General features: G+C 56.5%; 1 protein-coding gene across 1 annotated transcript; it reads left to right on the forward strand.

Moving 5' to 3' along the window:
• The first annotated feature begins 4,650 nt into the window (after positions 1-4,650).
• Tead4 (TEA domain transcription factor 4) lies at positions 4,651-22,768 on the forward strand. Its single transcript, XM_090325173.1, has 12 exons — positions 4,651-4,675; positions 4,806-5,051; positions 10,577-10,641; positions 10,912-10,974; positions 13,961-14,089; positions 14,584-14,624; positions 14,980-15,035; positions 15,694-15,833; positions 16,185-16,358; positions 19,115-19,255; positions 19,426-19,578; positions 19,766-22,768. The coding sequence occupies exons 1-12, from the start codon at positions 4,651-4,653 to the stop codon at positions 19,877-19,879; spliced, it is 1,347 nt and encodes a 448-aa protein (XP_090181299.1). The 3' UTR covers positions 19,880-22,768.
• Positions 22,769-23,502: the final 734 nt, after the last annotated feature.

A 23,502-nucleotide genomic window follows, 5' to 3' on the forward strand; every position in this document is an offset into this window, starting at 1 on the left:
TTTTTTTGCCAGTCCTGGGGTTTGAACTCAGGATCTAGGCCCTGCCCTTGAGCTTTCTCAAGGCTAGCATGCTACCACTTGAGCCACAGCACCACTTCCGGCTTTTTCTGTGCATGTGGTACCGAGGAATCGAACCCAGGGCTTTGTGCATGGTAGGCAAGCTCTGTACCATTAGCCAAATTCCTGGCCCTTTTTTTGTTGTTGTTTGTGGGTCATGGGGCTTGAACTCTGGCCTGGGCACTGTCCCTGAGCTCTTCAGCTCAAGGCTTCCACCCTACCCTTGGGCCTGGGTGCTGACCTTGAGCTCTTCAGCTCAAGGCTACCTCCCTGCCCCTGAGCCACTGCCCCACTTCTCAGTTTCTAGTGATTAATTGGAGATTGGAGATAAGAGTTTGGCTTTCTTCAAGGGAAGCACTCCGCTACTAGGCCAAACTCACAGCTGAGTCTCATGGTCTTTCGTGCCCTGGCTGGCTTTGAACCCTGATCCTCAGATCTCAGCCTCCTGAGTAGCTAGGATGACAGGCGTGAGTCACTGTTCCTGGCCTCATCTTCCATTTCTAGAATGTCATAGAGCTGGACTCACACTGACTGCTGCCCTTTTAGACTGGCCTTTCCTTCTTTCTTTCGGGGGTCGCAGGTCCTAAACTCTGAGCCTGGGCCTTCTCCCTGTGCTCTTCAGCTTAAGGCTACCACTGTACCCTTGAACCAAGCCCCACTTCCCATTTTCTCTGTGTGTGTGTGTGTGTGTGTGTGTGTGTGTGTGTGTGTGTGATGGGGCCTGGGTTGAGCCAATCTCAAGGCTGGGGGTGGAGCCTGTGCTGGGGGTGGAGCCTTAGTTCTTAGAAGTTGAGGTGTAGTTGGAGTTAACATCTGTTGCAGGTAAGTGGTAGTGTTGTTGTTGTTGTTGTTGTTGTTTGGGGGGGGTCAGTTTTGTGTGTGTGTGTGTGTGTGTGTGTGTGTGAACTCTGGGCCTGGGCGCTGACCCTGAGCTCTTCAGTTCAAGGCTGGCACTCTACCAACTGAACCACAGCGCCACATCTGATTTTTCTGGTGGTTCGTTGGAGATGAGAGTCTCACGGCCTTTCCTGCCCAGGCTGGCTTTGAACCTTGATCCTCAGATCTCAGCCTCCTGAGGAGCTGGATGACAGGCGGGAGCCACCAATGCTCAGATTAGGGTTTTTTTTTCTTCCTGAGGGCCTGAGCACTGTCCTTGGGCTTTCTCAAGGCTAGAGCTCTACCACTTGAGCCACAGCACCACTTCCAGCTTTTTCTATGTTTGTGGTAACCAAGGAATAGAACCCTGGTCTTTGTGTGTGCTAGGCAAGCACTCTACCACTAGGCCAAACTCCTGATGCCTCCTTTTGTTTGTTTGTTTGTTTGTTTTTGGTGTTGGTTTTGAGGCTTGAAATCTGGGTCCTGAGCTTTTTTTTTTTTTTTTTTTTTTTTTTTTTGCCAGTCCTGGGCTTGAGCTCAGGGCCTGAGCACTGTCCTTGGACTTTCTCAAGGCTAGAGCACTACCACTTGAGCCTCAGCACCACTTCCGGCTTTTTTCTATGTATGTGGTACTGAGGAATCGAACCGGGGTCTTCATGCATGCTAGGCAAGCACTTTAACCACTAGGCCAAACTCCCAGCCATCTGAGCTTTTTTTTAATTGTGGGTCATGGGGCTTGAACTTGGCCTGGGCCTTGTCCCTGAGCTCTTCAGCTCCAGGCTACCGCCCTACCCTTGAGCCAAGCCCCACTTGCCTTTTTCTAGAGGTTCATTGGAGATAAGAGTCCCAGGTCCTTTTGTGCCCAGGCTGGCTTTGAACCTTGATCCTCAGATCTCAACCTCCTGAGTAGCTAGGATTATAGGCGTGAGCCACGGGCCTTTGGCTTAAGCACTAGATTTTTAACTCTAAAGCTGTTGAAGGCTCTGAGGAAACCTCAGAGGGGCTGACATGAGAACCCAGGGCCTTAGGCACAGTTGGCAAGTCCTGTAGCTTGGGGGCCAAGCCCAGCCTAGGTCTTATGCTTGTGTTGTTGTTTTGGTTTCCAGCAAACACTCGCCCAACCCTAATCTTACAGTCACTCCAGGTCAGTTTTTCCTGGCTGAGTTACCTGGTCCAGCCCAGCCCAGCCCAGCCTGCTTCTCTGTCCACCCTTCCCTCCTCATCTCTGGGGACTCCCCCACCCACGCCCCAGTGTTGGGGTTCCAGTATGGTTTCTTGAGTTCCTCCTATCTTTCATCTTGAAGAGAGCCTTTTTGTGTTGTGTAGGTGTTTTGTCTGGGCTGGCTTTGAACTCTCCATCCTCCAGGAGAGCTGAGATTACCGTGCTTCTTGTCACACCCTATTTAGGGAGCCTTAGTGAACTGGAGGAAGGAGGCGTAATCTCAGCACTTGTGGTTTTTGTTTGTACTTCCTCCCTCCCCCTCTTTTTCCCCCCTTTTAAATTATCTTTTAAGGCTGGGTTTAGGTGGCAGCTCTAGCTGGTAGAGCTTTGAGTGACTGGGGTTCCTTCCTCCTCCTGAGGGCTGAGATTACAGCTGAGCACTGCTTGACAGTATGCGTATTTGTTTATCAGACTGAGATTGGAACTTCCAGGCTTTACCCTTACTAGCCTCCCACCCTTTTATTTTTTGGCCAGTCCTGGGGTTTGAACTCAGGGCCTGATCACTGTCCTTGAGCTTTCTCAAGGCTAGAGCTCTACTACTTGAACCACAGCTCCACTCCCGGCTTTTTCTCTGTATGTGGTACCCAGGAATTGAACCCAGGTCTTCATGCATGCTAGGTGAGCAGTCTACCACTAGGCCAAGCTCCTGGCTGAGCTTTTTGTTTTAAATTGGTAAGAAGGGTCTCACGAGCTTTGTGCTTGGGTTGGCCTTGAACGCCAATCCTTCCAAGTATGGAAGATGGTGGGTGTGGGTGTCAGTAGTAGATTCAAAGCCTGCTGGGGCACAAAAGGACCTGAGACTCTTATCTCCAATTAACCTCTAGAAAATGGGAAGTGGGGCTTGGCTCTTGGGTCGGTAACCTTGAGCTGAAGAGCTCAGGGACAGCGCCCAGGCCAAGTTCAAGCCCCATGACCCATTTAAAAAAAAAAAAAAGTTTCCCAGACTTTAGTGCCCAGGCTGGCTTTGAACTGCCATCCTGAAATCTCAGCCTCCTGAGTAGCTAGGAGCTAAGATGACAGACATGAGCCACCGAGCTCAGCTTGGTTCAATATTTGTCTTTATTTTGCCAGTTCTGGGGCTTGGTCTGGATGCCATCCCTGAGCTTTTGTGCTCATGGCTAGCTCCCTCACCACTTGAGTGACAGTTCTAGCATTTCGGTGGCTCATGGGAGATAAAGAATCTTATGGACTTTCCTTCACCCGGGCTGCCTTGGAGCTGCGATCCTCTGATCTCAGCCTCCTGAGTGGTTGAGAAGACGAGCCTAGCTGCAGTCCAGCTTTTTGGCTGGTTAATTTTTGGAGCTGTATGGGTATATGGTATGGGTATGTATGCACATGCGTGCGTGCGTGTGTGTGTGTGTGTGTGTGTGTGTGTGTGTGCAAGTGCAAGCCTGCTGGGCAAGCCCCCTACCTTGGGATACCACCCAGCACCGAGACCTCTCCTTACCACTCTTAGGGCCTTGCTCTGTCCTCCCCCAGCCTCAGTTTCCTCCTCCCCTGGGAGTCAGCTCTGCTGCCTCTCCTGGCGGTCTCTGGACTCTTGTGGAGTCCCTGATTGAGCTGAGGACTGAGAGCCCGGCACCCCGGGGGTGGAGGGGTGTGTCCTCTGGGCCTGGGCAGGCCATCTGCTCGCCTTTGGGTGGGTCTGGGGTGGGGCAAGCCCTGAGAGCCAGGTCAGGGATTATTTTTATCCCTCTGTTCGTGGCACAAGGTCTGGGCAGCTCCTCCTGGCAGGCCTCGAGGGTCACGGAGGAGCAGGCGGGGAGGAGCTGGAGTAGCTGCCTTGGACCTGGGGCAGGGTAGCCTGCTGAGGGACAGAGGCGGTCAGGCCCTGGGCCATGGGCAGTGAGGGTGGGGTGGCACACCAGTGGTGATTGGTTTCAGTAATGAATCTGTGTCCCTCATGTCTCCAGGACACAGAGTGCCAGCCCTCAAAAAGCCTCAAAAAGGCATCTCTGGTTCTTCCCTCCCCCTCTCCCCCTCCCTCTCCTCCCTTCTAGGAGCCTGACCTCCCCCGTGCATTGTCAGGCTAAAGTAGGAAACTCAGGCTGCAGCCAGCACTGAAGAGGACGTAGGTGTATCCATGGTTCACGCCTGCAATCCCGGCCGCTCAGGAGGCTGAGGTCTGGAGGACTGAGGTTGAAAGCCAGCTCCAGCAGAAACGTGCAGGAGGATTCCATCTCCAAAGTAACCAGCCGTCTCCTCCTGGGGCATGTAACTTCCTTTTTTTATATTTCATTCTTGGTCAGTCCTGGGGTTTGAACTCAGGGACATGGGCACTGCTTTCATTCAAGGCTAGCATTCTACCACTTGAGCCACCAATGCACCACTTGTGGTTTTTGGTGGCTAATTGAACTTTTTTGTTGTTGTTCCTGCTCATGCTAGCTTTGAACTATGCTTCCTAGCCCAATAACTGGGGTGACAGGAGTGAGCGAGCCAGCAGTGCTGTATTGTTTGAGAGACTGAAGCCTCTTCAGGGGTTCGATTTTCCATCCATGCACTCAACTCCCCGTGTGCTTAGTACCTATGTAGTAGTGTCAGATCCTCCCTCCCGGCTCACCTCCATTCCTACAGCTGTGGTCAGAGGCCGTGGACACGGGGGTGTGTGTGTGTGGGGAATCCTCACATACCACCCTCTCGTCCCCAGCAGGTCCCACTCCAAGCCGAGCCCTGGAGGACACGGCCAGCACAATTACTTCCAACGAGTGGATTTGTCCCAATTCCCCCGAGGGCAGCAGCGTCTCTGGGGGCAGCCAGGCGCTGGACAAACCCATCGACAATGACGCCGAGGGCGTATGGAGCCCGGACATCGAGCAGAGTTTCCAGGAGGCCCTGGGTATCTACCCGCCCTGTGGCCGGCGCAAGATCATCCTGTCGGATGAAGGGAAGATGTACGGTAAGGGGCCTGTCTGTCTGTCTGTCTGTCTGTAGGTCTGTCTGTGTGGTGTGAGGAGGCTGAGGATTGGAGGATCTGAGTTTGAGGCCAGCCTCCCATCTCTGGTCACCGACCACATTCCTGGCGCCACATCTATCCAACTTGCCCGTGAAACGCTCCTGAGCTCCGCATTCCGTGGGTGATTTCATGACCCCAGCCCGTGTCGTCGTCGTTATAGGGGGGCTCAGACCCCGTGGCATGCGGGTGCCATGTTCTGAGCCAATGTATAGTCTGAGTCAGGACGGGTTGGCTTATTTTACTTCTGACTTCACGGAGGAAGCCGTTGGGATGGCGTGAGTTCATGTGTGGTGGGCAGGCCACGGTGACTGCCACGCGGTGGGTTTCTGGGGCCTGTGGCAGGAGGGAAGCAGTGGCCTGTGGGAACAATCTTTGGATGGTCATGTTGGACTCCTGCTTTTGGCCGGCTGGGGGAGAGAGGGAAGGGGAATCAGGCAGGCAGAGGTTTGGGGGTCTTATGAACAAGCCCAGGGCCCCATGTGGTCATTGGCCCCTTCAGATCTTGAAACTCCCCCCCCCTTTTTTTTGTCCATTTTGGGGCTTGAACTCAGGGCTTGGACGCTGTCCCTGAGCTTTAGGTGCGAGGCTAGCGCTCTGCTACTGGGGCCAACGCTTTCAACTTTTTGGTGGTTCGTTGGGAGAGATGATCTCTCCTGGATATGGCTGCCCTGGCTGCCTTTGAACCAGGGTCCTCACAGCCTCCCCAAGCAGCTGTGATGGCAGGCGTGAACGCCCGTGCCTGACCACATGTACCATTTTCCTTGCAGATGTGCAGAGAAGCTTGGGAGTTTGCCCCACTTGCCCCCAGCTGTGTGTGTGTCACCCCATCTTCCCCTGAATGGCCCCCTAGGCCCCCCTCCTTGCCCGTCCTCAGCTTGGCCCCAGCTCAGGGAAGGTCAGGCTGTGGGCAGGGGACCCGCGTCCGCCCTCTGCGTCTCATGACTCACCTGGGCTGTGGGAACGGAGGCGCTGCAGCCAGCCAGGTCCTGGCTTAGCTCCGTCTCTTCTTACCAGTGGGGGCCGAGCCAGGCCACACCGCCGGGGGTGATGGGACGGGACGGGGAGAGGGGGATATAGATAGCTGTGAACTCACCCCAGTGTGTGTGTGTGTGTGTGTGTGTGTGTGTGTGTGTGTGTGTGTGTGTGTGTGTGCGCGCGCGCGCGTGCGCCTGTCCACTCCTCCAGCTCATCCTGAGCCCACAGCTAGCGGCCACCATCCTCAAAGCCGGTCATTTTGCAAGCAGGCCAGGCCATGCTGAGCTGAGAACAGGCTCGGGATGGGGCTTTGGTCCCTTCAGGACAGGAACGGAGCTGGGGCCTGGCCCAGGCGACAGAGCAGGATGACTGACCAGGGCCAGACAGACATGCAGATGACCTGAAGAGTCAGCCCAGATTAACACCTGTTATTTCTGAGTCCGGTTACCCACACTCGCTGGCTCTGGCCTCCACTCCTCTTACCTCTTTGCGGTGGTGGCTTAGGCCTGGGCGCTTGCCAGCCTCTGCCACTCCTGGCCACCTTCCTTTTCTGCGCTCTCACTATGCCATGCCCACGGGCACTGTCTACGCTGGCCTTGGGGGGCTATGGCTGCGTCTCTCTGGTCTTGTTCTGTGTTCCAAGCCCCACCACATCTTCACGCCTGGGTCCCGGGTCTGGGTCACAGTCCCAGGAGGGAGGAAAGCCGGAGAGGAAGAGGCCACCCCTGAATCAGACGGGCTGAGGGCTCAAGGGGGAGGGGGGCCTCTCTGCTCCCCATAACTGCATGTGCCAAGGAAGAAAGAGACACCCTTGGAAGGCAGCTGGCACCCCAGAGAGCTGTAGCCGATCGTGGAGGTCTTTGGAAAGAGAGGAGAGGGCATCACAGCAGCTCCCAGGCAGGTCTTTGCAGGGAGATTTAGGGGGTGCACTGGAGCATCTTCACAAAGCCTGGTTGTGGACTGGGAGCGTGGCCTGGTGGAGAGAGCTCACTTGGCATGCACGAAGCCCTGGGTTCCATCCCTCAGTACCACGTACACAGAAAAAAGCTGGAAGTGGCGCTGTGGCTCAAGTGATAGAGCACTGGCATTCCATAAAAACAGCTCAGGGATATAATGCCCAGGCTCTGGGTTCAAGTCCCAGGACTGGTAGAATCCTAGGGTCTGGCTATCTGGGGCTAGAAGCAGGTGGGTTCTATTCCCTAGGGAGGGGAGCCTCTCCCGAGCCTTCTGCCTGTCCCATGTTTGGCCTTGTCACCCGGTGGGCTTCTAGATCCTTCCATGCTCCCTTTATGGCTCTCTACCCTCATTTCCTGCTTCTGGGGCCTGCCTGGAGCCCAGCTTCTCTCCATATTGCAACTGAATGCTTTCTCCTGGTTTGGAAAACAGTGATAATTGTGTTGTTAGCTTTGGGCTTTGGTTTCCTGGGTTAATTGATTGATTGATTTTTTTTTTGTCTCTTATGGGACTTGAACTCAGGGCCTGAGTGCTATCCCTGAGCTTTTTTTGCTCAAAGCTGGTGTGCTCTAGGACTTGAGCCACAACTCCGCGTCTGGCTTTTTGCTGGTTCATTGGGGATTAGAATCTCACAGACTTTTCTGCTCCAGCTGGCTTTGAACCGTGATCCTCAGATCTCAGCCTCCCGAGGAGCTGGGATGGCAGGCGGGAGCCATCTGTGCTCCTGGATTTATTTTTCTGAGAAAAATAGACACTGCATAAAATTGATCCGAGTTAGGTGGTCTGAGGGCAGCCCAGCCTCACTACAGATGGCAGGTCAATGTGGGCTTTCTCTCTGTCTGTGTCCTTCCAGTTCCTTTTCAGCAAAATCCCAGCTGCCTAGAAGGCTAAGATCAGAGGATCATGGTTCGAAGCCAGCCCGGGCAGGAAAAGTCTGAGACTCTCATCTCCAATGAACCAGCCCCTAGCAGGAAAGGGAGCCATGTGGCTTCTGTGGTAGAGCCACCAGCCTTGAGTGAAAGAGTAAAGGGACAGCGCCCAGGCCCTGAGTTCAAGTCCCAGGACCGGCATACACAAGGAAAGAATTTCTAGTAGAAATGTGTGACTGAGAAGGAGCCGGGGAGGGTGGGGTCAGGAGAAGATGGGAGTTGAGCTCTGTGGACCCAGTATCAGGCGTTCTCCACCGGTCAGTCTGTGGTCAGGCCCAGGTTCCCCTCCCTCCCTGCCTGCCCTGCCCCTGGTGGGCCGGGCTGCCGACAGGGGCTGGTGGACACCTGTCCGTAGCAGATGCGCCCACCCTGTGGCTGAGATGAGTGGGGGCGTCTTTCCCAGCCCCACCCAGGCCCCCTCTGGGGCGGGCAGCAGCCACCTGCCATATTGCAATGCCCAGCTGCCCTCTTCCCCTGGCCTGTGAACCCTGCAGGGCGGGGTGCACGCCCACCCAAGCAGAGCCCGGCAGGACACACACACACACACACACACACACACACACACACACACACTGCGGGATTCCCCAGACAGGCTCTTCCCTGGGCAAGCTGGCTCCTGCCAACTCTGGGTCTCACCGGGGATGAAGACCTCGCACTCACAGGCTCACAGGGAGACAGGGAGATTAGGCTCCCTTGAGAAGTTGTAAGATGTAGCTTGGCTCCGGTCCCTTTACTTGTATGAACCCCTTTTCTATAACCTCAGGCAATGGTTTTGACCTTGTATTGTCATAGCTGCAGCATGAGCAACTCCAGCTAGACACAGAGGAGAACTATTGGACATTCCCAGAACCACTGAGGAACCTGTCGAAATACATTTGCTCCTCTCCCCGCTTCCTCCGACACGGACTGGTCTGTCGGTGTCCTCATGGCAGTGAGGGTTTCTGGCAGACAGGGTCTGTTGAAGGTGGCCTCTTAATTCAGCCTTGGCAGTGTGGAAAGGTCAGCTGTGGGGCCAGCCATGCTCTGGTTACAGCCCAGGTGGCATGTGGCCTGCTCCCCACAGCTTCCTCTCCAAGCCCACCCAGTTCTGAGCCATGGGCCAGAGAAGGCCAGCTGTCCCCCCATCCCCCTCCTTTTTTTTTTTTGTCGGTCATGGGGGTTTGAATTCTGGGCCTGGGTGTTGTCCCTGAGCTCTGCCCTACCCTTGAGCCAAATCCCACTTCTCATTTTCTAGAGGTTAATTCGAGATGAGAGTCTCAGGTCCTTTTGTGCCCAGGCTGGCTTTGAACCTTGATCCTCAGATCTCAGCCTCCTGAGTAGCTAGGATGACAGGTGTGAGGCTGTTCATGGATTGTCTTCTCCTCCTCCTTCTCCTCCTCCTCTTCTTTGTCCTCCTCCTCCACCTCCTCCTCCTCCTTCTTCTCCTTCTTCATCTTTTTTTTTATTTTTTGCCACTCCTGGGGCTTGAACTCAGGGCCTGAGTGCTATCCTTGAGCTTCTTTTGCTCAGGGCTGGCACTCTAACATATGAGCCACAACACCACTTCTGGCTTATTCTGTGTATGTGGTACTGAGGAATTGAACCCAGGGCCTCGTGCACACTAGGCAAGTCCTCTATCAACTAAGCCACACTCCTGGCCCCTCTGGCTTTTTATTTATTTTTTTTTATCCAGTCCTGGGGCTTGAACTCAGGGCCTGGGCGCTGTCCTTAGGATTGTTCAAGGCTAGAGCTCTACAATTTGAGCACAGTGCCACTTTCTGCACCAAGGGATCGAACCTGGGTCTTCATACATGCTAGACAAGCACTCTGCTACTAGTCTACACTCTTGGCCCTGGCTTTTTAATTGATTTAACAATTAAGTTTAAAAAAATTGTTATGACAAAGGCAATGTATAGCGAGGTCTCAGCCTCCTGAGTAGCTAGGGTTACAGGTAGGATCCACTGGGGCCCAGCTCAGCTTGACAGTTCCATAAGTCAGGTCACGAGAACATTTCTTTTTGGACAGTCCAGTGTCCCCTCCCTCCCCTCACTCTCTCCGTTTTTCTCCTCCTGTCCGCTCCCCCCATAAGCTGTGGAGTTCACTTTCCATGTCCAGTGGTGACCCCAGCTGCCTCTGATTCCTCTCTGTCCCTCCATGTCTGTGCCCCCCACACCCTCCCCAAAGACAGAGACACCAACACCCAAGATAAAAAGCAAAGGACACAAAAGCAGCAGCGAAGTAAAAGCATCTTGTTCCCATTTTTTGTACAATCAGCGGCGCCCAGGTCTTCACCTTGTATTCCTCTCTGGAGCGCCTCCCTCAATTCTTCTAAGGTCATTTCCGTTTTTTTCTGATTCGTTTATTGGCCACGAGAGTCTCAAGGACTTTTCCTGCCCAGGCTGGATTTGAACCACGATCCTCAGATCGCAGCCTTCCAAGGAGCTGGGGTGACAGCCGTGAGCCCCCCGGCACTCAAGCCCCTTCTTGGGGCCAGGAGACTCTCCGTGGCACATGGAGGGTAAAGGAGTACCCGCAGACCCAGTGCCATGTCCCACCCAGGGTGGGCAGGGAGGGGGGGTCTTTCCTGTCCTCACCCCCGCCCCCACACTGAGGCCGTGGGTGTCCCTGCAGGACGGAACGAGCTGATTGCACGCTACATCAAGCTGCGGACAGGGAAGACACGCACACGGAAGCAGGTGGGTGTGCTCAGGAGGGGTGGGGGGCCGCCCCGGTACCCCAGCTACTGGGGCAGGGGATGGGGGGCTATCTCAGACACCTCCCGCCTCCCCTGAGGCCCCGTCCTCACATCTTACAGGGGATCAGCGGCTCCCTAAGATTTCAGATGAGGCAGTAGTGAGGCCAGATGGGAAAAACAGGGGTGGGTGGAGGCCGGGAGTCGGGGAGCACGGGTTGTGGGGGGAAGGAAAGGCTGAGCCCCAGCCCTCCTCTCTCTTCCCTGGCCCCAGGTCTCCAGTCACATCCAGGTGCTCGCCCGACGCAAGGCTCGTGAGATCCAAGCCAAGCTTAAGGTAAGAGGGAGGCTTCTGGCTGGACGGTGCCCGAGCAGGACCAGTTTCCTGGAACTTGGGGCTCGTTTTCCAGTGGGGAAGTCTCTCCAGTGGGGTTGGGGGACTGTCGGAGATCTCTCACACCCCAGCCTACGCCACCCTGGCTCAGAACAGCCACACGGGCCTCCCCCATCCCCTCCCCCCCGGGTGACTTAGGCTGGCTGGCGGGGTAGCAGGTGACAGGAGCTCCTTGCCTTCTGCTTTCTGGGATGGAGAGGTTTGTTTTTGTTTTGTGTGGGAACTGGGGTTCACATTCGTGGCCTCTTGCTTTTGTTGGGTTGGTGCTCTACTCCTTGAGCCAAGGCTCCACGCCCGGCCTTTTGCCAGTCCATGGAGAGGAGTCGTTTGGATTTTTCCATCCCAGGCTGGCTTTGACCAGGAATCCTCAGCGCTCAGCCTCCTGAGCTGTGTGTTTTCTAGGGCCCTGGCTTGGGGCTGGAGGCTCTTGCCGCTCTCTTATCCACCCATTCTCTTATCCACCCATTGGCCTTGGCTGACCTGAGGCTTGCTTGGTGGGGTGCTCTTGGGTGACCCCTCGGGAAGTTAGGCCTCGGGGGGGGTCTCTGAACCCTGGTATTTTGGTGACTCCTAGGCGAGCCAGTCCAGGTAGAAAAGTCCATGAGCCTCTTGTCTCCAAAAAAACCACCAGGAAAATCAGAAACGGAGCTGTGGCTAAAGCAGGAAAGCACCAGCCTTGAGCAAAAAGAGCTCAGGGATAGCGCATGGGCCCTGAGTTCAAGCCCCACGACTGACAACAAGACAATAACATCCAAAGTCACTTTTATTTTCTTAGACAAAACCCTTCACCCCCTACTGACTTTCTCTTCTGCACTGAGGTTCTAAAGCCCCACGGGAACCCAGTATCAAACTCTGACCTTTAAATGACCTCTAAAGACCCCTCTGGCCTGGAGTTGGCACAGCAGACTGAGCCCATGGAGCCCAAGGTGTGTCTGCTCCTCTGTCCCTGGACAGCTGGCCTGGCTGCAGGTGTGAAGTTCTCCCCAACCCCCTCCTAGCCCCCCGAGACTCTTCCTGTTCCTCACAGACTTTCCTGCCCCGCCTGGCTCAGAACCCGGATCCTCACACCTCAGTCTCAGTCCTGAGTAGCCGGGGTGACAGGATTGTGCAAGCATACAGATGCGTCTGGCTTCCCCAGGTTATGCTTGAGGTGTTCAAGGGAATGTGTGTTCGTTTCAAGGAATCACGTGTGTCCTGGCCCTCGAGAGTCTAGTCAGACTCACAGGGGGACTGTCAGGCCTCGCTGGCATCTCAGGTGTGCGTGTCTTCCTGTGCCTCCGTTTTCCTGGGTCTGTGACCCCAAGCCCCTGGTTGCTGGGTTTACACAGCGAAGACCTTGGGATGAGTTCTTGCCTGTCTTGCTCTATGGCTGATGACACGCAGGCAAGAGGCCGGGTTTCCTCTTCCATGAAGTAGCAGCAGGGTCAGAGGGCACGTGGTCAGACAAGGCCATGTTTACTGTTACCCCAGCAACGCCCTTTTCTGCTTCCTCCCCAGCTTGGCCTCCGTTTCCTGAGGCCAGGTCATCTGTTTAGATTAGGGATGGGGATTGTGGGGTTGGCTCTGGAGGGTGCGCCGTTCCCTCCGCCTCCCCCCCTCCTCCCCCCCGCCTCTCCCAGAAGAGGCTGGGGCTGGTTTTTCTTCCAGGACCCTGGTGTGTCCCCACAGAGGGGCACACCCCGGGTTCCAAGAGCAGGGCCCACGTGTGACCCCAGAGGGGACAGCGTGGAGGGACACAGTGAGAAAGACCCTCCTGTACTTACTTACTGCCAGCCTGACTCTCCCTGCCTTCTAGATTGTCTTAAGTAATTTTCCTACGGCTACCGCAAAAGAGCTCACTGAGACAGGATGAGGTCGGGCGCCGTGGCATACGCCTGTAGCCCCAGCTATACTCAAGAGGCTGAACTGAGCCCCTGCTTCCAGATCAGCCTGCTTCACCCCATCACTGAAAATAAGCCAGGGTGTCTGGTGGAGTGCTTGTCTGGCCCGCCCAAGGCTCCTGGTTCTGTCCCAGCACTGCTGAAAGGGGAAGCATGGAACCTGCTATAAAGTCTGCAGCGCCCCTGCCTGGCGCATGCAAGGCCCTGGGTTTGATCTCCTAGCATGGAAAGACAAACATTGAGCCCATACCTGTCACCCTACCTATTCAGGAGGCTGAATTCAGAGGGTCCCGGTTCAAAGCCAGCCAGGGCAGTGGTGTCTGTAAGACTCTTTTATCTCCGGAAGCGGAGCTGTGGCTCAAGTGGTAGAGGCCCAGCCTTAGCCCTGAGCACAGAAACTGGAGGACAGTGTCCAGGGACACCTTCACCTCTCAGATCTGGGGTCTGGGAGGCCTGAGGATATGGGCCTGGTAAGGCTGTCTGAGCTGCCTTATCAGAGGGAGACGGAGTAAGTGAGCTAGTTCTGCCTACCCTCTTCTTCCTCTCTTTCTTTCTTTCTGTGCCTGTCCTGGGGCTTGAACTTACAGCCTGGGTGCTTTTCCTGAGCTTTCCTGCTCAAAGCTAGAGCGCTAGCACAGCTCCACTTTGGATTTATTTAATCGGAGATGACAGGGACGGTTAATTGGAGATAACCTGGGCTGGCTTTGAACCATGGTCCTCAGATCTGAGTAGCTGGGGTGACAGGCGGGAGCCACTGGTATCTAGGGAATGTTTCCAGTTTTGCAAGTTCACCCTAGCTGGGGTAGGGGTTCAAAGGTGGAGCAGGGGCCTTGGTGGCCGGGTTTGTTCCCAGCGCCTGCAGGAGGCGGTACAGCATCTACCTCCCACCTGACGGTGTTGGCCCCATCAGAGGGGGTGACATACTGAGTCCCCCAAGAATGAGTCGTGCTGTGTACTTCCGACCTGGTTCCCCCAGCCCTGTGTCTAGAGCCACATGCTGGCTCCGGGGAGCCTGGGTGAGGTCCCCCCATTGTCTACTGTCTCCCCAGGACCAGGCAGCTAAGGACAAGGCCTTAGAGAGCATGGCTACCTTGTCTTCCGCCCAGATTGTCTCCGCCACAGCTTTCCACAGCAAGATGGCGCTCGCCCGCGGTCCAGGATACCCCGTGGTCTCAGGGGTGAGTGAGGCCTCCATTCCTTCTTGGCCAGGAGCATTGACCAGTCCCAATTCCTCTGGTGGTGGCACCAGAGAGGGAGAGGACACGGGACCCAGGCCATCCAGAATCACCCTTGGCTTCCAGTAGGCTTTTCGTTGTTGGTGGTCATGGGGCTTGAACTCAGGGCCTGGGCGCTGTCCCTGAGCTCTTTTGTTCAAGGCTGTTGCTCTACCACTCGAGCCACAGGTCCATTTCTGACTTTCTGGTGGTTCATTGGTGATCAGAGTCTCACAGACTTTAGTGCCCAGGCTGGCTTTGAACCACGATCCTCAGATCTCAGCCTCCCGAATAGCTAGGCTGACAGGCGTGAGCCACTGGCGTGCATCGAGCCTGGATGATATGTTTCTCCCCGGAGCAGCAGTCTTTCCCCACTCATGTGCCTGAGACTCCCCCCACCCCCGCCCCGACACCTCATACACAAAGAGCTGAGCTAACTGTCATTTTTACCTTGGCAGTTTTGGCAAGATTTGCCAGCCCCGCCTGGAACTGCCCACGAGTGAGTATATGGCTTATTTTCTGCTTCCGATCCCCGCCTGAAGCCAACATGAACGTTTCCATTCAGTAGCACAGCCCGGCCCCCAGGTGGGAGGGGGGCCGCAGTGAGTCGGGTAATTCAGCCAGGTCCCAGGATTTGCACTCAGGGCCTGGGCGCTGTCCCTGAGCTTCTTTGTGCTTAAGCCACAATGCCGCCACTACCTCTGGCTTTTTCTGAGTAGTTGATTGACAATAATGGCTCTCTGGGCTGAGCTGGCTTTGAACCGGGATCCTCAGACAAGTCATTCATGGCCAGATTGCATCTGGTATCCGGGACCCCCTGAACACCTAATGCCCCTTCTCCTTCTCTCTCCCAGTGTGAAACCTTTCTCTCAGCACACGTACCCTGTCCACCCCCCTCTGCCTCTGCCAGGTAGGTGAGCGTGGCTCTCGTAGTGTGTGTGTGTGTGTGTGTGTGCGCCCTCAGAGGGGGAGGCCAGAGGTGACCACCCTGGGGTAGGGTTGGGCTGGGCCACATGGGATCCTCGTTTCAGGAGACTGTTCTAGAACCTTCCACAGGCAGGCCAGGCTTGGATGTAAACCCTGGCCTGGAGGGTGGCTGCTAATGACATTCCGGAACTCAGCTCCGCCATCTTGCGGTCTTCCTCCATCCTCAAATTGGCCAGCAGTGAGATAAGAGTCTCACGGGCTTTCTGCCCAGGCTGGCTTTGAACCATCAGCCTCAGATCTCAGCTTCCCGAGTAGCTAGGATGACAGGGCCTGAGCCACCAGCCCATTACATATGACAGAGCTGGAGCCAGGTGTGGCCAGGCTGGGATCTTTGTTGCTTGGGGACAAGAGCGTCCTGCCATTAGATCTCCAATGAGTCTCCTTTGAGTTGGGTTCTGAGAGTCCAGGGCTGGGGCTGGGACTGTGTTGGGTTCTGTCCCTTGGTGGGGGAGGGGGTCGAGGGGGGGAGGGGGAGGCCTGCACCCCTGCAAGCTGCCTGGCTCTCACTGGGCTGGGGGGGGGGGGCTGGGTGCTCAAGGCTCTTGTGAGCAGGTCCCATGCCCCTCTCCTTCCACGTGCAGGGTTTGAGTCTCCTGCAGGGCCCGCCCCGTCCCCTGCTGTCCCCCCGGCTCCCCCATGGCAGGGCCGCAGGGTGGCAAGCTCCAAGCTCTGGATGTTGGAGTTCTCTGCCTTCCTAGAACACCAGCGGGACCCAGACACGGTAGGGGCCCAGCCCCCCAGGCCTGAGCCCCCCACCCTCCCCCCGCCCCGCTTCCCTGGTTCCTTTTTGGCTTTCCTCCCGGTCCCCCCCCTTTTCCTTCCTCCCTCCCCTCCCTGCTTGCCCCCCCCCCCAGCTGTCCCATGTCCTGTGTATAGCCCCGGGACTGCATGGTGACTGTCCGGCAGCTCCCTCTGTCTCTCGCGGCCACACCTGTGCGGTGGGGAAACTGAGGCCTGGGGAGAGGTGACTCACCTGTGGTGATGGGCCTGTGGGACGACGGGGAGGGGTGGGGGGGGAAGGTCTGCTCTGTTTCTTCCGGCCCCTCTGAGACCCCCGCCCCCCTCCCCCTAGTACAACAAGCACCTGTTTGTTCACGTCGGCCAGTGCAGCCCCAGCTACAGCGACCCCTACCTCGAAGCCGTGGACATCCGGCAGATTTACGACAAGTTCCCCGACAAGAAGGGGGGCCTGAAGGAGCTCTTCCAGCGCGGGCCCCCCGACGCCTTCTTCCTCGTCAAGTTCTGGGTGAGTCTCTGGGTCCTCCCAGCCCTCACCCCCCAGGAGGCCTCACCGTCCAAGCTGTATTGGCCCCCGGGACGTGTGATCAGTGTGGTGTGTATGAGAGCGTGATGATGATGATGGTGATGATGATGGTGACGGTGATGAACTAGAGCCACCCCTGTCATCCCAGCTTCTCTGGAGGCTGAGATTTTTTCTTTTTTTGAACTCAGGGCCTGAGCACTTTTCTTGGGTTTTCTCAAGGCTAGAGATCTATCACTTGTGCCTCAGCACCACTTCTGGTTTTGTCTATGTGTGTGGTACTGAGGAATTGAACCCGAGTCTTTGTGCATGGTAGGCAAGCACTCTACCACTAGGCCAGACTCCCGTTCATCCAATAAATTATTAAAAAAAAAAAACCCAAAAACAAAAACAAAAGCTCAGGGGCTGTGGCTCACGTGGTAGATGTTGAACCTTGAGTGAAAAAGCTAAGAAACAGTGACCAGGCCCTGAGTTGAAGCCCTAGGAAGCCCCCCCTCCCCCCCCCCCCCCCCCCCCCGCACACACACAGGAAAACAAAACATAGTCAGTTCTTGATTGGGGGTGGATCTTGGCAGCCTGGTGGAGGTGGGGGCAGGTGAGGGCGGAGACCTGTCACTGTCCAGATACAGAATCTCATGGACTTTGCCCACTTCCCTTCGATCTCAGCCTCCTGAGAGCTGGGATTGCAGGCGTGAACACCGCGCCTGGCCACCGTTCTCACTAGTGGGTGGCCAGCCAGGAAATGGCCTCTGTGCCCAGGAGGGGAATGAGGGGTGCAGCTGACAGGGGACTCTGCCTACTGAGTGCTTGGGGGGTGTGGGGGATGGAGAACTCACCCCCCAACTCCCACCCCTAGGCCCCTGGAAGCAGAGCCCACTGGAAACACTAGGTTTACATACCAGTGTGTGACAATGAGCCGGACGCCCCCAGGCCCCCCTCCCCCTCAGCTGGCCCTGCCATCTGCCCGTCACCCGACGCCTGTCCTCACACCTGTTCAGCCCAGCTTATGAGCTGCCCACCCTCACGCTGGCCCAGCTATGAATAGGACGCCGGGGAAGGGGGGGCTGGGAGGGGGGTAGCCTTCCTCCTTCCATGCCTGAGAAAGCCCAAAAGCAAGACGGTTTGGGGAGGCCTGGTGGGGGGCACTGGGGTTCCCCCCGCAGAGGAGGGGCTGCCCGTGACCCTGGTCACGTGGCCTGAGTCCATGTGCCACCATAAGGCAGGTCCTGGGGTACTAATGCTCTCACTTGTGAGACCCCCCCCAATCAGCTCCCAGCACCCCATTCTACTCCCCTTCCCCAGTTAGATTCCTTGAGAGCAGAAACAGCAGCTCCACCTCTTTCTGCCTTCCCTATCTATAGCAGTGCCGGGCTGGGACCCAGAGGACCCAGCCAGGCAGAGCTGGGGGGGCTCAAGGCTGGGGTACGCCCCGTAAATAAATTCCCCTACCCTTGGACGCTCCTGGCTGTTCACACAGTGCCACCTGGAGGTGGTGCTCAGAACTGCAGCATGTGGCCTGCAAATACAGTTGTGGGGGGGGCTCCACTCCCCAGGACCCCCCCACCCGCAGGCCGTGAGAGCACAGGCCAGGATGTAGGCATTGTTCTGTCCCTGAGCTTTCGTGCTTAAGGACAGGGCTCTACCACTTGTGCCACACAGCCACTTGTGGCTTTTTTGACCAAGTTTGTTGGAGATCAGAGACACACGGACTTTTGTGCCCAGGCTGGCTTTGAACCGTGATCCTCAGATCTCAGTCTCCTGAATAAGTGAGATTACAGGTGTGAGCCACCAGTGCCTGGCTGGGCTGATTTATTTATTTATTTATTTGGGGTCATAGGGCTTGAACTCTGGCCTGGGCACTGTCCCTGAGCTCTTCAGCTTAAAGCTATTACCCTACCCTGGAGCCACAGTGCCACTTCCCGTTTTCTAGTGGCTAATTGGAGATAAGAGTCTCCAGTCCTTTAATTCTTTAGTGCCGGGGCTGTCAACCTTTTATCATCTGGGCTTTCCCCCCACCCCTTCTGGGGCAGCATCCTGGGCTCAGATGGGGGTAAATTCTAAGGATGGAGACCCCTGAGGCGCTAAGGACTTCTGAAACACAGTTCTGGTCTCAGGGTCCCTGAGACTCTCCTCTCCAATAAACAACACAAAAGCCAATAGTAGAGAGCTGTGGCTCAAGTAGTAAAGCGCCGGCTGTGAGGAAGAAAAACAAGCTCAGGAACCTAGGCCCTGAGTTCAAGCCCCAGGACCGGCACCAAAACAACACACAGGTCAGACTGTATCCATTTGTCCTCCACACTGTCTGGCCTGCTCACCGGCCCCTCTGCCCTGTGCCGGCCTTATCCACGCCATCTCACTAGGCCCCCCCTTCCCTGACTGGGGACAGGCCCACCCCGCCCAGCAGAGAGAGTTGAACCGCTGGGTGAGGTTGGAGAGGCGGCAACCTCTGGGTGCTGTTCCTGAGTTGGTTTTGTTTGTTTGTTGTTTGTTGGTGCTTTACCATTTGAGCCACAGCTCTACTTTAGGCTTTTTGGTCGTTGATTGGAAGAGAAGTCTTTGGGTCTTTTCCTGCCCAGGCTGGCTTCAGACCTCCATCCTCAGATCTCTGCCTCCCCTTGTGGCTTCCCACGTGTGAGCCAGGCGAGCCCTGTTCCTCTGAGCCGTCTGTGATCCCCCCTTTACTCCCGGCCTGTCCCTCTCAGCCGACCCACCAGGCCCGGGCCCTCCGTGTCTCCCCACAGGCAGACCTCAACACCAGCGTGGAAGACGAAGGCAGCTGCTTCTACGGGGTGTCCAGCCAGTACCAGAGCGCAGAGAACATGATCATCACCTGCTCCACCAAAGTCTGCTCCTTCGGCAAGCAGGTGGTGGAGAAAGTGGAGGTGCGAGGCCCGGGGTGGTGGTGGGGAGAGCGCCCCCTGGCGGCGGGAGGCCTCGGGCCTCCTGGCTTTCAGCCCTGGGCCATTCCAGCGCACAGTCAGAAGGGAGGGAGGCCTGGTTTGCGGGGTGCTGACCCCTCTCCCCCCCCCGCCCGCCCTGGGGGTCCCCACAGACGGAGTACGGGTGCTATGAGGGCGGCCGCTACCTGTACCGCATCCAGCGCTCGCCGCTGTGCGAGTACATGATCAACTTCATCCACAAGCTCAAGCACCTGCCCGAGCCCTACATGATGAACAGCGTGCTGGAGAACTTCACCGTGCTGCAGGTGCCGCGGGGCGGGCATGCGGGGGGCCCGGGACAGCTGGGGGCTGAGGACACGGGGACACAGGGCTGGGGACAGGGGCCTGGGGACAGCTGGGGGCTGAGGGCACGGGCCAGGGACACTGGGCTTCCACGCCCTCCCCACCTCCTCCCTGACCTCCCCCCCCATCCCCATCCGTCTCGGCCCCCAGGTGGTCAGCAACAGAGACACACAGGAGACCCTGCTATGCGTAGCCTACGTGTTCGAGGTGTCGGCCAGCGAGCACGGAACCCAGCACCACATCTACCGGCTGGTGAAGGAATGAGACTTGGGGTGCAGGGGGGGATGACAGAGTCAGGGGACCCTGTGTGTGTATGGGTGTGTGTGTGCGTGCAGGGGGTGGGGGGGCTGCCCTCTGAGGGGAGGGGCATGGCCCTGGCTCCTCCCACTAGAGCTGCCACTCAAGCTCTGCCCACCCCCCAATAAACCCACGCTATGTGCCTTTCCCCAGGCCTGGGTTTGGTGGGGGAGCTCAGGAAGGGGCAGGTGGAAGGAATGGCTGGTGTGTACCCCGACATGTCCCCGGCCATCCCGAAGCCTCGGGGTTGGGGGGAGGACTCACCTCCAGTCCCTGCCAGCTGAGGGCCGCCTTTGGTCGGCTGTAGGCCAGCCAGATTGGCCCTGGGGCAGGGGCGGAGGAGAGGACGGCTGTCTAGTGCCTGACCTCTGGCACCACATCAGTGCCTGTCCTGGCTGTCTGCTGCCACCTACTGGCCCTTTGGTTCGCCCATGGCGCAGTGGGCGGGCACTGGGCAGGGGACAGTGTTGTAGGAAGGCCAGGAGGAGGTGAGGTCAGGGTAGCTTTGGGGTGAATTAACTGGACCCCCCAAGTGTCGGATCTCCCCTCTGTGAACTGGGCACAGTGACATGGACCTACCTCACGCCCAAAGCATTATCAGCTGCAGAAGCCCCGGAAGCACCTGGCATCCTCGGGGAGGGGATAGATTTATTTATTTAATTTATTTTCATCTGCTGCACTGGATCTGGGACTCAGGGCTGTGACCCTGAGATACAGCAAATAGAGCAGCAGAGAGCAGCGGCTGGGCTGGTGCCGGGGCAGGGAGGAGAAACAAGATGCCCTGTCTGCCCTCTGCCCACAACCCAGCCTGTTCTCTTTTCCTCAAAAAGCAATATTACAGCCGGATAGTGGTGCTCATAGCTACTCAGGAAGCTGAGATCTGAGGATCACAGTTCAAAGCCAGCCCAGGGCAGGAAAGTCTGTGAGACTTACCGCTAATGAACCACGAGAAAACTGGAAGTGGCACTGTGGCTCAAATTGGTGGCACAGTGCTAGCCTTGAGGGAAGAAAAAACAAAAAACAAAATACAGCGACAGCATCCAAGCCCATGACCAACAAAAAAGAAAGAAAAAAACCAGTCTCACAGCCAGACCACGGTGGCTTATTCCTGAAATCCTAGTTACTCAGGAGGCTGAGACCCGGAGGACTGGATTTGAAACTAGACCAGATTGGAAAAAAAAAGTCCTTGAGACTCTCTACCCAAAAGCCAGGCTGGAGGCATGACTCAAGTGATAGGGCCCCAGCCAGGAGCAAGAAAAACAAGTAAGAGCTCATGGCCCCCAGTTCAAGCTCCAGTGGCAGCAAAATAAAGTCAAAGCAGGCACGGTGGCTCACGCTTGTCATCCTAGCTACTCAGGAGGCTGAGATTTGAGGATCAAGGTTCAGAGCCAGCCCGGACACAAAAGAACCTGAGACTCTTAATTCCAATTAACCTCTAGAAAGTGAGAAGTGGGGCTTGGCTCAAGGGTAGGGGTGGTAGCCTTGAGCTGAAGAGCTCAGGGACAGCGCCCAGGACACATTCAAGCTCATCTACTTGCAGGGCCTGGAGCTCGGTGCTGGAACCCTGGCTTCGCGGGTTCAAGTCCCTGGGTTTCATCCCCAGTCCTGCAGAAGGAAGAAAAGAGAGTCACCCGCATTCTTCGGGGGCTCGCCAGAGATGACACTTGCTAGTTCCAGCTGAGAAGCATCTAGCACTGCTGATCATGATCCTGTGGCCAGTTCCATCCCCTGGGTTCGAATGAACCTCCTGCCTCTGACCCCTGAGTAGCCGGGACTACAGGTGTTTCCTACCATGCTAGGGCCAGGCCTGTTTTTTAGAGCTGAGGAAAGAATCTGCATCGAACCGGGCTGATGTGCTTGGGTGACTTTTAGCCACTTGCTTGGGGAACGCTCGGCTTCGGCCCTGCTCATTCATTGGCAGGGGATGTGTCAGGAGACAACTGGGGTGCAGGCATCCCCAATCCTCTGCTTACATTCTCTGAGGCAGGAGGACAAGAAGTAGGAGAGAGACCCGCAGGTTGTGGGAAGGGGGGAGGAGGAGGAGGAGGAGGAGGAGGAGGAGGAGGAGGAGGAGGAGGAGGAGGCAGCCAGCCTGAGTGAAGCTGATTCAAAGGAGGAGGGGAGAATGGGGAGCGGTAGACTTAGGAGTGGATTTGGGGTGACCTGGGTGGACGCCCCCTGCCGACAGGGAGGCCTCGGCATCTGCCATGGCAGGTTCTGGGTATTCAGTGACTCTTTCCTTTGCTCTGCTCTCAGGAGAAACAAGGAATGCTTTATCGCAGGCTCTGCTTGGCCCTGCTGCAACCCGCTCGTGAATTCTGGGGTGCGGTCAGCCTCTCATGCCCAGTTCCCCCCCGTAGTCCCCACGGGCTTGGACTTCAGGCCAACATCTAACCCCAGCCTGCATATGGGAAGTGGTACCATGGCTCAAGTGGCAGAGCACCAGCCTTGAGCCCAGAGAAGCCCTGAGTTCAAGCCCCGGGACCAGCAAAAAGAAAAGAAACTGGGCAAAAAGGGATCTAGCTAACGATTGCTGGTGGGCAGAGGAAAGGTGACGTGGGCCTTGGTGAATGTGTGAGAGAACCCCACAGACACGCATGCACGCACGAGAACGCTCTCCTGTCTTTTGTCCCCTGGGCTCGCTTAAAAGGGTCTCTCATTTTCAGAGTGACCACCCGAGTGCAAGGACCTGAGTTAAGATTGGGGTCGGGCTTTCGTTCATTTCCTCTGGAAGGGGCCAGGAGGCCAGGTGCCTGTGCCAGGGGCAGGGACAGGGGCCTGGGTTTTGGTTTCATGTTCTGTGTAAATGCCCCACCATCCCTCCAGCACCCCCAGTAAAGCCTGTTCCACACACGACACTCTGGTGCCAGTGATTTCTTTGTGTGGGAATCCTGGGGTCTCCACCTGCCAGCAGAGTGACAGGAATCACTCACCACCCGGGGCAGCAACTCAGAGCCTATAGGCTGCTGTACTCGGGTACTGTACTCGGGTAAGTTCCAGTGAACAAGCTCTGTGACTCTGTGTGTGTGTGTGTGTGTGTGTGTGTGTGGTTCCTGGTGCTTTAACTCAATACATGGGCCCTGTCGTCCAGCTTTTGTGCTCGAGGCTGGCGCTCTACCACTTGAACCACGGCTCCACTTCTGCTGGTTTTCTGGCGGTTCTTTGGAGGTAAGAGTCTCACAGACTTTCCAAGCTGGCTTTGAACTGCGATCCTCACATCTTAGCCTCATGACTAGCTGGGATCACAGGTGTGAGCCACTGGTGTCCGGCCCCACAGACCTTTCACCAGACAGCGCAGTCTTCTTCCTCGAGTACTAGCCCCTCCTGCTTCAGAGCCAGTTCCATGCCCGTAGCTCTTGGCAGCTGGCACGTTTGCAGTGCCCGGTGAACAGCCATGGTGGCTGCTCTGGGCCAGTCTGTAGAAATAAGCCAAAGTGAAGCGACTTTTAAGAAACTCGTTAGACGGGGCACTGCTGCTCATGCCTGCAATCCCGGCTTCTCAGGAGACAGATCTGAGGATGCTGCTTCAAAACCAACCCCTGGGGAAGGAAAGTCTGTGAGACTCTTATCTCCCCAATTTATCACCCCCC

This window comes from Megascapheus bottae, chromosome 37 (assembly GCF_031878675.1).
Source record: "Megascapheus bottae isolate mThoBot1 chromosome 37, mThoBot2.hap1, whole genome shotgun sequence".
NCBI lineage: Eukaryota > Metazoa > Chordata > Mammalia > Rodentia > Geomyidae > Megascapheus > Megascapheus bottae.

Coding starts and splice junctions, on each gene's coding strand:
- Tead4 (XM_090325173.1), top strand. CDS start 4,651: ATGCACTCAACTCCCCGTGTGCTTA. Junction 5,052..10,576: donor GGATGAAGGGAAGATGTACG/GTAAGGGGCCTG, acceptor GTGTCCCTGCAG/GACGGAACGAGCTGATTGCA. Junction 19,579..19,765: donor AGAACTTCACCGTGCTGCAG/GTGCCGCGGGGC, acceptor CTCGGCCCCCAG/GTGGTCAGCAACAGAGACAC.